At 40.4% G+C, this 17,900-nt stretch overlaps 1 protein-coding gene across 2 annotated transcripts in view; it reads right to left on the bottom strand.

Moving 5' to 3' along the window:
• Positions 1-1,702: 1,702 nt before the first annotated feature.
• mlh1 (mutL homolog 1, colon cancer, nonpolyposis type 2 (E. coli)) overlaps positions 1,703-17,900 on the bottom strand; it is a 52,480-nt gene continuing 36,282 nt past the window's right edge. The window contains exons 12-20 of one of the 2 annotated variants that reach the window (XR_006311481.1): positions 16,396-16,736; positions 14,280-14,428; positions 13,065-13,173; positions 6,934-6,997; positions 6,686-6,850; positions 6,267-6,359; positions 3,774-3,899; positions 2,908-3,032; positions 1,945-2,015 (exon numbers count right to left, since the gene is read on the bottom strand). Coding sequence is in view for 1 of the 2 variants with exons in the window: in XM_043688835.1 (XP_043544770.1) it covers positions 1,857-2,015; positions 3,774-3,899; positions 6,267-6,359; positions 6,686-6,850; positions 6,934-6,997; positions 13,065-13,173; positions 14,280-14,428; positions 16,396-16,736 (1,206 nt within the window). In the remaining variant the exon portion in view is untranslated. Of the gene's footprint in view, positions 2,016-2,907; positions 3,033-3,773; positions 3,900-6,266; positions 6,360-6,685; positions 6,851-6,933; positions 6,998-13,064; positions 13,174-14,279; positions 14,429-16,395; positions 16,737-17,900 lie in introns of both variants that reach the window. The other variant, XM_043688835.1, reaches the window with a different exon arrangement.

The raw sequence follows: 17,900 nt of genomic DNA, 5'->3' as shown, positions 1-17,900 counted from the left end.
TAGATTAGAGTGGTGCTGGAAAAGCACAGCAGTTCAGGCAGCATCCAATGAGCAGTTTATCCCAACTACTGACTTTACCAAGAAAGATGCTGCTGCGCAGATCAAGTATTTATAGAGTATTAGTCTGCTGCCTCTGTATGTAGAATCCCTTTTTGGTCACTCAGCAGCAGCACCCTCTGCTTGCAACCCTTTAACTATGTATGTGTATACGAAAGCTACAGGACATTGGTTTTTCAATGTAAAATGGTCAGTTAAACTTATAATGTGGTGTTATTATTCATTCTCAAATCACATTTTAAAATTCGATTTGTGGGCTTTGCTAGCAAGACCAGCATTTATTGCCAATCCCTAATTGGGAAGATAGTGGTGAACTCCTTGTTGAACTAGTGCAATCATGTACTACAGACAGACCCACAATACTTTTCAGGAAGAGTTCAAGGATTTTGACCCATCAGCAACATTCTTAATCAGGATGGTGTATAACCTGCTCCCTTTGTTCATGGATTAGAAAGTGCTGTTGAAGGATTCAAGGCAAGTTGCTGTGGTGTGTCTTGTGGAGTACCCATTGCTGCCACTGAGCACTAATGGTGATGGGAGTGAATGTTTAAGATGGAAGTCTGCTGTCTGTTGGACTAGATTGAATGAATCTGTTGAGATCTTTGTGTATTTGGAGTTGTACCATCCTGGCAAGTACGAAGTATTTGTTGTAGCCCTAATTGTGCCTATTTATTAGATGATCCATTAAAGTTTATTGGAATTCTTGGGATGTTATTAAATGAAAGACAATGGAATTAAGGAAACCTGCTCTTGCTTAAAGGTAGTCATGGCCTGGCACTTCAGTAGACAAGATTTCAAAACTGCAGCCAGGATGTCGTCGGGACTCATCAGCCATTTACTGATGTAATTTGAAGTGAATAGAGTTGGGTAAGGACTTGAAATGTGTGGACCTTAGGAAGAGCTGAAAATGCGCAGCAGGTCAAGCAGCATCCAAGAACCAGGAGAATCGACATTTTGGGCATGAGCCCTTCTTCAGGAGGGCTTTCCTGAAGAAGGGCTCATGCCCAAAACATCGATTCTCCTGCTCCTTGGATGCTGCCTGACCTGCTGCGCTTTTCCAGCAACACATTTTCAGCTCTGATCTCCAGCATCTGCAGTCCTCACTTTCTCCTCAGACCTTAGGAAGAGGAAAGGATAGATCAAACTCAAGCCCCTAACAGCAAAGATGCTTGCATATGTCTCAGTCTTTTTGGTGTTTCATTTGTGGTCTAAATCAGTTTTTGGCCATTGGTTAAAAACAGTGATAAAATGATCCCCTGATCCATCTGCATAGAAGTGACTCTCTGCATGTCTATGTAGGTAAGATCAAAACCTAAATGAAAGTTGTTGTAGGAAATTTAGTGACAATAGCAGAATTTTATTTGATGTAAAACAGTGCAATTATTTGTCCTTTGAATAAATTCCATATGTGACCTAAAGTTTTGAAAACACCACATCATCTCTATTAAATAAAATTATGTGCAACCTAGAAATTTGGATCTTTTCACTCCCAAGAGAATACAGGTTTTCTCTACATTTAGTTTATGAGTAGGTTTGCAAGATGGTGTTACCAATGTAGAGCTGTATTAGATGCAAGTCTTATTATCTGAATAGATTTGCTAATGAAATAAGATTGAATCCCAGCAACAAAGCCTCAACCTCGGGCCTTTTATAATATTCACGTTTTATACTTTCAAAATAAGAATATAAAACCAAGTTTTGTAAAATAAAAGTGGTGCAAAATTGAAGACAACTGTTTGTAGAAATGAATTAACAAAATATTGTCTTTATGCAATTTGTGGTCACATTCCAAGAATTAATTAACATCTCTCAAATACTTTGTACAGATCAGGCAGATTGGCAAGCTGCAGGATGGATCCATCCTCTGCGAAGTGTTTCGGTGGAAGGAGGAGAGTTCTGAAAGCTTTGGAAACAACATGTTCTATAGTCCACTTCCAGGGCTTGTCACTACCAAACTCCTGATTATAAAGAAAAAGACAGTTGCACACTATATAAACGTCAATAAGCAATGCATTAAACTTAATACATCTCTAACATTTAGAAACCTTTCCGGGATTGATCTCTCCCTTTCCATAAACAGTTGACTTCTTCAACACCAGTCACTGGTCCCTAATCAAAGAGGTCATTCTCCATATATGGCTGTCAGCCAAAAGCACAACCATGCAGGTGGTGAGGTGGAATTACAGCTGAACTGAACTACAACTACCACCAACAGTGTCACCAGCAATCAGGAGCAGGGATCCAGATAGATTTGCTGCTTCAAGTGATGGTGATGTAATCACGTTACAGCCAATACACATTTTAAAAGGTTGCACTTCAGAAATAGTATCCCCAATTCATCAATTGTCTTACGGCGAATTTGTGTTAACAAAACGTGCATTATAGCAGAATGAACTGTACTTGTTTCATTATTGTCAAGTTTGGACTGGTAAAAATTAATAAAGTAAGAGCAAATTTTACTCCACCACCCAGGTCGCCATCATCCATAATGATCAAGGAAATTTAGAAAAGCATGACATTTGTTTCCCTGTGTTGTATAGTGTGATCTAATTTAGCTACATTCAAAATTAGAGGGCATTCATATGCATTTAGCAATATAAAACCTATGCAAATCTATCCATTTGACTCTTTAGAACGTGACTTAGCCAAGTCAATCCATTTACAGATTTTATATACACTTGTAAGACAAAATGAGGTCGGATTGTTTTGTCATTTTTCTGTGATTAAGTTAGTCTGTCAGTTAAAGGAACAAAGTAGTCATGCAAAACTATTATGCGCACTTCACAATTTTTTGCAACCTCAAACCAAAGCACAAGAATTAGTAATCAATGCTAACTGAGTGACACCTACCTGCTGCTTTTTGTTTACAAAAGGTTGAGGCTTGGCTCAATGCCAATTCCCCTTTTTTCCCCTTTTCAAAGTCTAGGTTGGAGGCTATTGCATTCTCACAGCCTCTGCAGCATGATCCAAAAACACTTCGGATACAAAAGAAGCAAGCGAAATGACAAGAGACAACAGGAAGCGGGATGTTGTTAGTCTGATTATTTCTGGATTTACTCCACGGCATCAAGTCACTCCAAGACATATTCACAGCTTGTTGTGCTTCACAGAACAGCAATTATCAATCTATTTAGATCCTCTCTTCCTTAGGCAGTCCCTCAGGATCTAGGATACCTTCCATGCTGGTTGGGTGGTTTCTAAAATGCCTTAAATATCCTCGATATGCAAACTGCAGACTCTGTCACGTGCAGGGAAAATGGCATTCTAAGAGTTGGGTACATACATGGTTTGGAGAGTCGTGCATTGTATCCAAACTCAACTTCTCATCTGTGCCTGACAATCTGTCTTGCTGTGTTTGGTGTTTTCCCAGATGAAACTTTTCTATTTTGGTCAGTCACGAGAGGGTCTCTCATGACTCACTGGTGATGTTTGACCTCTTCAGAGATACCATGAGGACATCCCTAAAACATTTATGTTGTCCTCCCTTTAATCTCCTGCCAGCACCAAGTTTTGAGTACAGCAATTGCTGCAGCAATCTGCTGTCAATTATCTATCTGACATATCCCATCCAGCGGTCCTCAATATTAGGCTTATTGATAAGGGAAAGGTTCTTCTTATTGATTCTGCTTTACTGACATAACACATTGATCTAATGGACACTTGCAGTTATTATTGACCTTACTTAAGAACAGTAAAACAGTTGATCACATTTATACCTGCTGACCCAAATTTGGTGACACCTGAGATTCTGTATCCAGTGTATATTCTTTTCTGATGGAGTAAAACATACCACATTCCTTGCTTAATTTTTCAAAACACTCCTTTTCTTCATCCCAGTTCACCTAAATAAAGAGAGGAACATGATGTACGTATAATCACAAAAGATGCCAGGCACAATAAGATTAGACACAATGAAAACTACTTGCATCTTGTATTGTTATTTGGTGTCAAATACAACAATTTAAAATAAATACTGAAAGTTGAAGTAAGGTTTAAAAATAGTCAGTATTATTTCAATGCCTGGTCAAATGAGATTTTGCCATGATCAAGTGTGAATTACGGTATGGTTGCATTCGGAATTGGCTAGTTTATCAGAGAGGAGGTCAAGCTGGAACCTGGATTGTCAAAGCAGTTATTCTGAATCGAAAGGTGAGAACTGCACACATACAAACAACATACTGCAGATGCCCTGGAAATCCAGAATTCATGAAATATTCAGCAAGTTCAGAAACCAAGAGGGAAGCAGAGTTAATGTTTCAGGTTGACACTGAGGAAAGATATGAATGTAATAGGTTTCAAGCAAATGAAGAGAAAAAAATGGAAAATCTGATGCAGGGTAAAGGCCAGGACATATTGTTAGGTGAAATAAGCTTTCATGGTAGAAACACTAAAGGGTAATGAGACAAAGAAAAAATATATTTCCAAACGAGAACTGAAAAAAATGACCCAGTAAAAACAGATGTGGAGGCAGAGGTTATAATCTAACATAGTTGAACTCAGTGTTGAGTCCAAGAGTCTGTACAGTGCTGAGTTGAAAGATGTGATGCTGTTCACAAAACTAAAATCAAACTTATTTTGACCAATGTAGTTGGCCAAGGACAAATTGGTCAGAATGAAAGTGAGGTGGCGACTAATGACAGGAAGCACAGATCGAATACAGGTATTCCACATTGCAGTCATCCAGCATATGTTTGATCTCTGTGATGGACATGTCATGTCCATAAGGAAGCAAGATGGAATTATGGACATTGTATTATTTTAATATGGTATCTGGAAAATCAGGTATCTTTTGTTTATGGTTTCTAGTGGAAATGGTAGCATGGTGTTTGTGTCACTGGACTGGTAATCCAGACACCCAGGCTAATGCACTAGGAACATGGGTTCAAATCCCAGCACAGTAGCTAATGAAATTTAAGTTCACTAACTAATAAATGAAGTGTAAACTAGTCTCTGTAATGCTGAATGAACCTGTAACAGAATGCTGCTGGAACAAAGTGTAAACCTGAGAGTTTGGCAAGTAAGGAAGCTTGGTGAAGAGGGGAGGGAAAAGATTTTCCTTTCCTTTTCCAACTTAGTCAGCTCCAAAATACTGGGAGTTAAAATACTGTACAAGAAGGGTCAGAGAGCCAGTAGGAGGTCAACTGTGTGAAACTTGCTACAATTAATATAGTTGGAAAGGGGAATGTGATCCCGCAGTCAGAATTTAGCAGCCAGCCAGCACCTCAAAAGGAGTAATCTTGGTATTACTCCCAATGTCTTGTGAAAGTGAGGACAGAAGCAATAAGATGACATAGATGAATGTACAGCTGCAGGAAAAATTATAAAGGAAGGAAGACTTCAAAAGCCTGAACTTGTTCTGGGAGAGGGGCCAGCTGTTTGTGTCTGAACAGGGCTGAGACAGAGTTCCTTGCTAATGCTTCTAGGGAGCTTTGACCTTTCTCTGCAGGGTTGCAGAAATCAGGGAAGAATAACATCATGGTGCATATAATAATGGGAGAAACAGATAAGCACCAGAATACAGAATAGTTAATTAATAGATAGAATCAAAGCAAGGGGAAAATTAAAACATTCTAAATCAAGGATGCACTGCATATACGTGCATGTGTGGAGTAAAGCATATAAGACTGATGAGTCGAATGATGCAACCCTTTTGAATGATATGTAATGATAACAGAGACTTAGTTCAAGGAGAAGCTGGATTGGATCATGAGACATAGGAGCTGAAGGAGGCTGTTCAGCCCATTCAGTCTGTTCCACCATTCAATGAGATAATGGCTGATTCTATAATCCTCAATTCCACTTTCCTATCTTTTCCCCATAATCCTCGATTCCTTTTCGAAATAAAAATGACTCTCTCAGTCTTGAATAAACTTAGTGACCCAGTATCTTCAGGCCTCTGTGGTAAAAAATTCCACAGATCCATTACGCTGTGAGAAAATAAACCCCTCATCTTTGCCTTTAAAGGATGATCCCTTGATATGAAATTATGCCTCCTAGTCAGAGACTCTCCCAAAAGACCTATGCATCTAACCAATCAAGCCCCCTAAGAATCTAGTATGTTTCAATAAGATCACCTCACTCTCAGTGTCTAGGATGCAAAGACCTTGGTGTTGTAAGTTTTGAATTTTGGAGCCAGACAACTAAGCTGAAATGATTTTTATCAATCCTCTACAATTTGATTTTATAGATACAAGTAACAAGTTACCCACCTCTGTAGCGAGACGCAGGATGAACATTGGCAACCCCTCCAGAGCTGGAACATAGTTTTCCAAGAGTAGAGGTAATCCAGTCAGGTTTCCCTCCTAGGAATGAGCACAGTGAATAATTCTAACAATGGCTTTCTCCAGAGTGTCACAGGCAGTCCCCAAATTATGAATGGGTTCAACTTCTGAGTTTGTTTCTAAGTCGATTTGTATGAGAGTTGGAACTCAACATATTTACAACTATTTTATTTTGTACTCAGTAGAAGCATTCCTAAGTCTGATGTTTGCAAATCAGGGACCAGTTGTAACTGCAATGACAAAGCACTTTATTTCTTTGTCCATCTTTACCAAGAAACAGATAGACTGTTTAAGCAGGACATTCCAGATTCTAACAACTTTCAGTCATCTTAAATTAGTATACTAACCTCATCAATACCAAGGGAAAAGTAATCTTGTAGCATTTCAGATTTTGTTTTCAAAAAATCAACAATATACTCTGCCAATCCTTCTTTGGGACCGTCTTCTTCTGTCCAGCCGCTTTCTGGACTGTCCAATGCTAGCATTGCCAATTCATACAAAGGGGCAGGGCTCTGAACACAAGGTAGAAAAACAAATTTGGTGTCCTGTGCTAGCAATGAAATTACTAAGACAAAGAATAACATCACACACTTACCGACAACTTCAACACTCCAAAATTACCAAAGTCATAGATTAAGATCTGGTAGAATAATTCCTGACTGAAAGAAAAGCATAACTTGGAGTCAAAAATTATTTATAAACAATATGGCATTTACAAAGTCAGAAACACTTTGAGGCAGCAGTTGGTTCAAAGACAACAATAATATATTTATTAATACAAGGAAATGCTGGGAATATGCAGCATCAGTAGAGAGAAACAGTTAACATTCATTGGAATAAAAGCAAAATACAGTAAATGCTGGAGAATCTCAGCAGATCTGGCAGCAGTTCTGAGAAAGAATGCATTGGAAACTGTTTCTAGTACTGCAAAAAGTTCTTGAGCTGAAATATCAACTTACTTTTTACATTGAATTTGCTTGGTTTATTGAATATCTCTTGTATTTTCTATTCATATTACACGTTGTCTTTAACTTTTTTTAACAAAAAGGTTCCCATAAAGCTGAATCAATAGATTTTAAGAGACCTCACTCCCACTACAGTTTATGAATAATGTTCACGAGTCACCCCTTTCCAATCTCAAAACACCCTACTTCTTCAAATATTCTCATAACAATGTAGCATGAACACTGGGAGGCCTATGCTCAATTCTGTTCTGCTGTTTGGATAAGTTGGAGCAAACATTTGTCCTATTGTTAAAATAGCTCTAAATTACTCTTTGTAGCATCCTAAAGCTAGGAAATACTAACTTTCTCAGTCTTTCATTCCTGCCACAAAATCTAAACTTGGTGTTATTTAATCACTGCCTCCTGATTAAACACATCTTCCCTTTGACTCTATTTGGCCTATTATGATACCTCCAAATGAGCCGTTGGCCCTTCAACTGCAATTCTGACAATGAAAGCAAATGCTCCTCAGAGGGATGGATTGTATCTGAATTGGAAGGGGACAAAGATACTGGCAGGGAGATTTGCTAGAGCTACTTGGGAGGATTTAAACTAGTAAGGTGTGGGGGGGGAAAACCAGGAAGATTGTGAATAAAGAGATCAATCCGAGACTGGTACAGTTGAGAAAAGAAGCAAGTCAAACAGTAACGACAGGTAGGAACAAAGCAGAGAACAAGGTAGAACTGATAAATTAAACTGCATTTATTTCAATCCAAGAAGCCTAACAGGGAAGGCAGATGAACTCTGGGCATGGTTAGGAACATGGAATTGGGATATCACAGCAATTACAGAAACATGGCTCAGGGATGGGCAGGATTAGCAGCTTAATGTTCCAGGATACAAATACTACAGGATGGATAGGAAGGGAGGCAAGAGAAGAGGGCGAGTGACTTCTTGTTAAAATTAACATTACAGCTGTACTTTGGGAGAATATTCCCAGAAATACATCCAGGGAAGATTTTTGGGTGGACCTGGGAAGAAGAAAGGGATGAGCACCTTATTGGGATTGTATTATAGATCCCCTAATAATCAGCAGGAAATTTAGAAACAAATTTATAAAAGAGATTTCAGTTATCTGTAAGAATAAATGGGTGGTTATGAAGTTAAAAATCACACAACACAAGGCTATAGTCCAACAGGTTTATCTGGAAGCACTAGCTTTCGAAGCGCTGCTCCTTCATCAGGTGGTTGAGGCCATCCCCATGGGTACCAAGCTTGGATATCAGTCTCTGCTCGGCCACTTTTCGTTGTTGCCTGTCCCAAAGTCCACCTTGGAGGACGGTCACCCAAAGGTCCAAGGTCGAATATCCCAGACCGATGAAGTGTTCTCCGACTGGGAGGGAACACTCCTGTGTTGATTGTTGTACGGTGTCCATTCATCCGTTGCCGTAGCATCTGCTTGGAGTGTTTAGATTAGAATCGTCTGGCCATTGTGGCACAGACAGCCTCACACAGGGAAGCTCACACCTTCAATACATTATCTGGGCTGACAAGACACCAATTTTTAAAGTTCACTTGAGAATGTAACTTTTTAAAAAAAAGTTTTGTGATTTACATATGAAAGAACTGAACCCAACATGTTCATTCTAACAGATGAGAGACTTAACAAACAATCCAGGTCTTTTTCAAGATATAATTTTAGTTACATCACACTGTAAACTTTTGCTATAAATTCTGTGTCTTACAATCTTTTTCTCCACAACCACCTGAAAGTGTGGTCAGAAAGCTAGTGCTTCCAAATAAACCTGTTGGACTATAACCTGGTGTCGTGTGATTTTTTAAAATTTGTACACCCTGTCCAACACTGGTGCCTCCAAATCAGGGTGGTTATGGGAGGGGATTTTAACTTTCCAAACATAGACTGGGACTGCCATAGTGTTAAGGGTTTAGATGGAGAGGAATTTGTTAACAGTGTACAAGAACACTTTCTGATTTAGTATGTGGCTGTACCTACTAGAGAAAGTGCAAAACTTGACTTACTCTTGGGAAATAAGGTAGGGCAGGTGACTGATGTGTCAGTGGGGGAGCACGTTGGGGCTAGTGACCATAAATTTATTAGTTTTAAAATAGTGATGGAAAAGGATAGATTAAATCTAACTGTTGAAGTTGTAAATTGGAGGAAGGCTAATTTTAACGGTATTATGCAAACACTTTCAAAAGCGGATTGGGGGCAGATGGTCGCAGGTAAAGGGATGGCTGGAAAATGGGAAGCCTTCAGAAATAAGATAACAAGAATCCAGAGAAGTATATTCCTGTTAGGGTGAAAGGGAAGGCTGGTAGGTATGGGGAATGCTGGATGACTAAAGACATTGAGGGTTTGGCTAAGGAAAAGAAGGAAGCATATGTAAGGTATAGACAGGAAAGATTGAGTGAATCCTTAGAAGAGTATAAAGGAAGTAGGAGTATACTTAACAGGGAAATCAGGAGGGCAAAAAGGGGACATGAGATAGCTTTGGCAAATAGAATTAAGGAGAATCCAAAAGGGATTTTACAAATACATTAAAGACAAAAAGGTAACTAGGGAGAGAATAGGGCCCCTCAAAGATCAGCAAGGCGGCCTTTGTGTGGAGCCACAGAAAATGGGATACTAAATGAGTATTTTGCATCAGTATTTACATGGAAAAGGATATGAAAGACAGACTGTATGGAAATAGATGGTGACATCTTGCAAAATGTCCATATTTCAGAGGAGCAAGTGCTGGATGTCTTGAAACGGTTAAAAGTGGATAAATCCCCAGGACCTGATCAGGTGTACCGAGAAAATTGTGTGAAGCTAGAGAAGTGATTGCTGGGCCTAGGAGTGGGAGCAGGTTCCAAGGACTTGCGACGGGAGTGGGAGCGGGTTCGGGTTCCAAGGGTCTGCGACAGGAGTGGGACCGGGTTCTGAGGGGCTACAGCGGGAGTGAGAGCAGGTTCTGAGAGGCTACAGCGAGAGTTGCTGCAGAGGCAGTTTCCGAGGGTCTGCAGCAGGAGTGGGGGTGAGTTCTGAGGGGGGCACGCCGGAAACAGGAGTGGGTTCCGAGGGCCTGTGGTAGTAGTGGGACCGGGTTCATAGGGCCTGCGGCAGGAGCGGGTGCGCATTCCGAGGGCGTGTGGCAGGAGTGGGAGCGAGAACGGGAACGGATTCTGAGGGCATGTGGTAGGAGTGGGAGCAGGTTCCAAGGGGTAACTGCAGGATTGGGCGTGCGATCGGGTTCAGAGGGCCTGCTGCAGGTTTGGGAGCGTGATCGGGTTCAGAGAGCCTGCGGCAGGACCAGGAGTGGGAGCGGATTCAGAGGGCCTGTGGCGGAACCGGGATCGGGTGCGGGTTCAGAAGGCCTGTGGCTGGAGCAGGAGTGGATTCTGAGGGGCTACGGTTGGAGCGGGAACAAGTTCTGAGGGCCGTGACGGGAGTGGGTTCTGAGGGCCTGTGGCGGGAGTGGGGACGGGTTCCGAGGGGTTATGGTAGGAGCGGGTGCAAGTTCCGAGGGCCTGTCATGGGAGTAGGAGCGAGTCCCTAGGGCCTGTGGTGGGAGAGAGAGCGGGAGTGGGCTCCGAGGGCCTTTGGTGGGAGTGGGAGCATGTTCCAAGGGCCTGTGGTGGGAGTGGGTTCCTAGGGCCTATGGTGGGAGCAAGAACGGGAACGTGTTCCAAGGGGCTACGACGGAATTTATAGTGGGAGCGAGTCCGGGTTCCAAGGGCCTGGGGCGGGAGCGGGTTCTGAGGTGCTATGGTGGGAGGAGCAGGATCCGAGGTTCTCCGGTAGGAGTTGATTCCAAGTGCCTACGGCGGGAGCTGGAGTGGTGCAGGTGTCAAGGGCCCACGACGTAAGTGCAAGTAGCAGGAGATGCAGAGGGCCCACAGGGGGAGTGGGAGCCAGGACCAAGGGCCTACAGCAGACTTGGGAGTGAGTTCCAATGGCCTACAGTGGGAGTGAGAGTGCGGGCAGGTACCAAGGGCCTACGACAGGAGTGGGGGCGGGTGCTGAGTACCAACAGCAGGAGTTGGTTCCAGTGGCCTGTAGTGGAAGTGGTGCGGGAGCAGGCTCTGAGGTCCTGCTGTGAGAGCACGTTCAGAGGGCCCAAGGCAGCCCTGAGACTCGAAGCTTGAGAGAGGAAGGCCCTCTTACCTTAGAAAAATAAGATTTGGATCTGAACACTTTCTCTTCATTTTTTTGCTTTTGTGGTTTTGTTTTAATTCTAATTTGTGTAACTTCAATGGATGTTTTGGTTTCTGTATCTATTTATTGGCTTTTTAAAAAAAAATTGTGCTTTTGCATCTAAGATTGCACTGGTGAGTGGTGACTTTTGTTTGCTTTTCACTATACTCCAGTATTGAGTACATGTGACAATGAACCTAATTCTAATTCTGCTTCCTGTGAGATGTGGATGTATTGTGATGCACAGGGCATCAAATTTGTCTACAGTGAGCTGAATGGTCCAGTGCATAATTACCTGTCCACCACTGTATTTTTTTTAAATTAACTGCGAATGTTTGAGGAAACTTATTTAATTTGGTCTACTATTTACATTAATACTGTACTACACAGGAAACTTCCGACAGATGGACTTGAAATCATTACTGAGGTACAGATAATAATCAAATAGGCTCACACAACAGAGATGGTCCTGTTTTAATAGGATGATGTTGTGAATCCTTCTTTTAAAAAGTTCTCTGTCATTTTCTGTGCATTCTGTCAAAATGGCAACATGATTGAATTCAAGGGTACACAAGAGGAGATCCACAAGGAGTTGGTGGTGACATTCAATTCTGCCCTGTGATAGCAGCAGGGCTTACTGCAAGATTTTTCATAGTTCACTCAGTTCAATTCTAGGAGTCACTGAAAGCAATTCCACAATGACAGATAGTTGAAGGTAGAGAATGAGATAGGAATGGACTCTGTATGGATGCTGATTTTTTTTTTTTAGCTGCCCTGCAGGGAAGGAATCAATTGCTAAAATGATACCAATAACTGCAGATGTTAGAAATCTGAAACAAAAGTAGTAATTGCTGGACAAACTCAGCAGATCTGGTAACATCTGTGGAGCAAAATCAGAATCAACGTTTCAGATCCAGGAACTTCTTCAGAACTATCAGAAATCGTCAAAAAAATCTGTGGGATCTGTTCTGATCACATATGATATTACCTCCTTAAATTCCAAATCCACAACTACTTCCATCCAGAAGCACAAGGGCAGCAGATACATGGGAGTACCACTATCTGAAAGCATCCTCCAAATCACTCACTACCCTGACTTGGGAACATATCACTGTTCCTTCAAAGTTAGTTAGTTAGTCAAAACTATGAAATTCCCTCCTTAATGTCTACCTACAGCTCATGGAATGCAGCAGTTCAAAGCAGCACCTCGCATTACTTCAAGGGCAAATAGGGATGGGAAATAAATGCTGGCTGTGCCAGCAATGCCCACATTACATTAATGAGCAAAACCAAATATGCATTGTGGGGTGTTCAGTCAAAGTGTACTATCCATGTCTACCACATATAATTCTGGGCCTTAGAATTGTATTATTGTTCTAACTTGTATAGTAAGAACTAGTTTTTTCAATACCATTGATGCTTGTAACTTTACACTTAGTATGTTCCCTGGACCACACATATTGTCGACTTGAAAAATGAAAGCTTACTGGCCCGTAACCAGATAATTGCATACTTTCTTGGCATCACCCAAGATTATAACAAAATTCACAGTCTATTCTGGGATCATAACAATATATGAATTACCTGAGTTTAGTAGTATTGATCAGGTAAAGTTTTGTTTGATACTGCACCAGTGCCCACTGAGGATTTACACAACCAACAAATGAATGATTCTGTAACATGTCTTGTAGGCCTTAGAGACAAAATAGCAAGAAAATTAGTACCCTGACCACAATAATTCCATCTTATTGCATCACGTGAAGTATAACATCAACAGCATTTCTATTGTATTTGTTTTGTCCAATTTTGATTTCATTCTCACTTACTGAGAAACACTGGATAATGGCTTGGCTAATCCATCTGTAAGAAATGGCAATATATACACACAAAACCAACACACATGAACTTTGCCTCTCATCTATTCCTCCTCTGACAGTAACATATACAATAGTTGGCACCTCTAACTTAAGACCATAAGACCTAGGAACATTAGTAGATGATCCGAATCATCGGGTCTCTCTGCCATTCTCAATTTACCTGCCTTTTCCAAAAAACCTTTTATCCTCTTACTGATTAAAAATCTATTTCAAACTTTAGTATACTTAACAATCCAGCATTCCACAGATTCATATACTTGAGAGAAGAAATTCCTCCTCTTCTGTCTTAAATGGCTGACCCATTATGCCCTCTGGTTTTAGACTCACACAAGGGGAAACAATCTTCCAAAATCTACCCTGTCAAAGCCCCTAAAAACTTTACATGTTTTAATAAGGTCACCTTTCATTCTTATCTCCAATAGTACAAGCCTAATCTACTCAACGTCTTCTCGAAAGAAAATGCTTCCAGACTCAGGATTAACTGATTGGATACATTCCAGCAAAGGTTCAATGCCCACATATCTTTCTTTAGTTTTGGCTCCCAAAACTGTTCATTTTATTCCAGATGTGGTTGACCAGTGCCACATATAGTTTCAGCAATACTTCCCTAATTTTGTACTCCATTCTCATTGAATGAAAGGCCAACAGTCCACTTGTCTTACCCATTACCTGCTGAACCTGTACACTAACTTTTGTGGTTTTTCACCAAGGACTCCCAAACCTCTTTCCATTTAAATACTATTCATCTCTATTCTTCCTGCTTTCCCACATTATATTACATTTTGCCCACTGACCTAACCTATTTGTATCACTCTGCAGACTCTCATCTTCACCACTTGCCTTCCCATTTATTTCTGTGTCAACTGCAAACATGACAGCAAACATTCACTTCCCCGATTTAAATCATTAAAATATATTGTACCTGCATGGTTCTGATTGTTGGTCTCCCCTTGCAGGGTGAGAACACTGGTTAAGTTAATAATTCTCCTCTTTGGAAGATGGGCAGCTGTCATCTCATGGCTGGAGTTCGCTTCTTTTATCTCACCTGGTGAATCAACCCTTGATCGTTTCCTGTGAATAAACAAGATTTTGCCTTACATAAGTACCAAGATGCATTATTTTAGATTTATATACTGACAACTTCTTAACATATTCATCCCATTTATCCAGCCATTCACTTTCAGTTACTGGTTGTCTTAGAATCTTTTTATTTAATTTACACACCATTACATGGAAGACATTTCATAGTTTGGGTTATGTTTTTAACTGCCTCACAACAACAACAACTTAACAAAAATCATGAGTAGAAATAAATAGCAACAAAAGCAATGATGCCTTTATTTTTTGTTTTTGATAATTCAGTAATTTCTTTGCTAGCAGCAAGATCAGTAGACTCCAAGAATTTCAAGTGGCATGATTCAAACTAGCAACATAGTGCCAGTTTTTCCATTTTCTAATTGAAAATTTTAGAATCAGAGTCTGATGTCACAAAACTGGCGTGAGACTTTATTTGTTATTTTAAATAGAAATCTATAAAGTTACCTTGGCACTTAAAATTTATCACCATGGCAGAATACCACTATCTTCAAAACAAAAATAAGTAGGCCCTTAAACTAAACTGAAGACAACATTTATTTGAAGGATATGCAAAATTGTTTTCCTCTGCTCAGTCAAAAGATTAAAACCATCTTTCTTTTCCACTTACTGGAACAAAAACAATTCAAGGTTCAAGCAAGTTTTAATTTTTTTCACCAGTAATCTGAACATGCTTAACAAAAGGTGCTCAATAAATTGTATAGTGTTTACTGATCAAGTAGTGAATGAATTTGGATCTCAGTTACAGTTTAGCGAGGTATTCAATCCGTTGAGCTTCAATTTCAGTGTTCCACCACCAGACGTAGAGTGGTACTTTGACCATTAAATACAGACCACCTGGGAACAGCTTTTGTCACCTATTCATTCAAACCAAGAATCATGCAAATTTAAACTCAAACTGCACTGAGCAGCTACTCAAAGCATTTAAAAATCAGTCTACTGGAATCTAACCAAGTGGATGAATACAAGAATTGCCAAAGAAAAAAAGTGACATGCTCTTACACCAACAATTGTACACCTGCTCCATCCACCCTGTCAACAGAAAGGTCCCTTAGTTTTGCACTACAATTTTCCCTACAACCAGTAATATTTTCAAAATTTTAAACAGAAGAACTCAGTAGTTTGAAACTGTCAGTCACTTTTATCCAAACAATAAGATACACCCTATGCCACTCGAGGATATCACCTAGTGACAAGTGACAAACAGACAAGGACGTCGCAGGCACCACAGCTACTAGGGGGAAGGGTTTTCAGGGAGTGTGGAAAATCTTGACTGCGAGCTCTAACTACAATTTAATTTTATCAACTCCCTCACTTTATGCAACCTCCTTATGCACCAAGTTATAGCAGGGATGTGACTGTACTGGAAAGGATGCAGAGGAGATTAACTAGACATGTTGCCTGGGCTGGAGAATTTCAGTTATGAAAAGAGACTGGATAAACTGTGGTTGTTTTCCTTGGAGCAGAGGACATTGGGCGTGGGGTGGGGGCATTATTGAGATAAATAAAATTATGGGGGGGGGGCATTGATAGGATAGACAGGAAGAGACTTTACCCTTTGGTGGAGAAATCAAGGACCGGGACAGATTTAAGGTAAGGGGCAGAAGGTTGAGAAGGGAAAAAAAAAAAGAGGAAAAAATGTTTTCACCCAGAGGCTAGCGAGAATCTCAAATTCACAGTCTGAAAGGGTGGTAGAGGAAGAAACACTCATAATATTTAAGTAGGATTTAGATGTGCACTTGCAATGCCAATGCATACAAAACTATGGTCCAAATGTTGGAAAATACGATTAGCCTACCAAGAAGCTTGTTTTTGACTGGCACAGAATTGATGGGCCAAAAGGCCTTTTTTTTCTGTGCTGTGACTGTAACTAGCCCATGAAGAAATTCATAAAATAATGTTCAGAAATTCAAGGGATTTCTACATTGACAATTACCATTTACCTGGCTGGGGCACTGGATGGGTCATCATTGCATGGATGCAAGGGTTTCTGAATGTTTGTACTTGAGCTCCCAACTTTTTCCGCAGCAAGTAAGTCAATATCACTTAGGTCCTCCATCTCAGAGTCCTGACACACAGTCCCTCCATCAACAGAAACAGTGGTGGGTAGTGCCTCCTGTGGTTTGTTGATTGGTTGTAGAAAGGCATCAATTTTTTGTTCCTTGGAGTCTGTGCGCACCATTTGATGAGCATATGGTTTGTCACTCGAACTTGGAAGTGTGGCTGATGCTACTGAAGGCTTGATAAAGTCATTGGAGGTTATGGTTGGGCCAGGCAGTAAAGTCTAACCAGATTAAAAGAGAAATTTCCATTATATAGTAAGATATACAAAATTTATTATGCTATTACATTTATTTTATTGCTGTCACTCAAGGAAAGGGAGCACATGATCGACTGAACTAAGTTTTCCATATAAAACTCTCAAAATAGAGAACATAGCTGTCCATGCTATGTTACATGTTTCTGACAACTATTTTTAACTGAAAGTCAGGATTATCAATGTGTTTAAATAGGTAAACAATAATTATAAGATCCAGGCTTTTGCTTTTTAGCAGCAATAATATTTACTCTATTACTCAATTGGAAAGTAGCCAAGTTGCAAAGGATTTTAACAGGTGCAATCCTCTTCAAGTGGTATATTTGCAGCAGGCCAAGTTTCCAATGCCTCTGGCCCATCAGAAGCAATTCTGACTCTTTTGCCTCTCACTGGCCTCAGAAGATCCCCTTGTTCTCTTAAAGTCCCTATTAGACTGTACAATCTTTTGACTGAGTTCAATAGATTTACATTATATCCTCTGCTTCCATCTCATTCAATGTTTTTTTGTTTTATTTCTTGTTTTAATTTCAGTAAGAGAAAGTATAACAGGCAATTAATTCCTCCAATTCTCCACTCAGTTTGTATCATTGGTGAGGCCAGAATTAATTTCCCATTTCTAAATGTCCGTCATTAGTGTGGTGAACCGACCTCTTTAAACTGATTGGTACACCCATTGCCCTGTCAGGGAGGGAGTTCCAGAATTTCAACCCAGTGGCAATGAAGAAACAACATTATATTTCCAAGTCAAGATAGTGTTAAATTTGGAAAGGAATTTGCAAGTGGTAGATATGATTCTAGAGGTGCTGTCATAGTTTCACATGTACACTTTGCAGTCACTATAGACCACTGATTTAGGAAATAAGTGCTTCAAGTGGTGAATGGGATGAGTGTCAGATGGAGTGCTTTATTTTGAATACAGTCATAGAGCCATAGAGATGTACAGCATGGAAACAAACACTTCGGTCCAACCCGTCCATGCCGAACAGATATCCCAACCCAATCTAGTCCCACCTGCCAGCACCCGGCCCATATCCCTCCAAACCCTTCCCATTCATATACCCATCCAAATGCATCTTAAATGTTGCAATTGTACCAGCCTCCACCACATCCTCTGGCAGCTCATTCCATACA

The sequence above is a fragment of the Chiloscyllium plagiosum genome, chromosome 4, assembly GCF_004010195.1.
Source record: "Chiloscyllium plagiosum isolate BGI_BamShark_2017 chromosome 4, ASM401019v2, whole genome shotgun sequence".
In the NCBI taxonomy this organism is placed as follows: domain Eukaryota; kingdom Metazoa; phylum Chordata; class Chondrichthyes; order Orectolobiformes; family Hemiscylliidae; genus Chiloscyllium; species Chiloscyllium plagiosum.
This window is presented reverse-complemented; position numbering and strand designations above follow the sequence as displayed.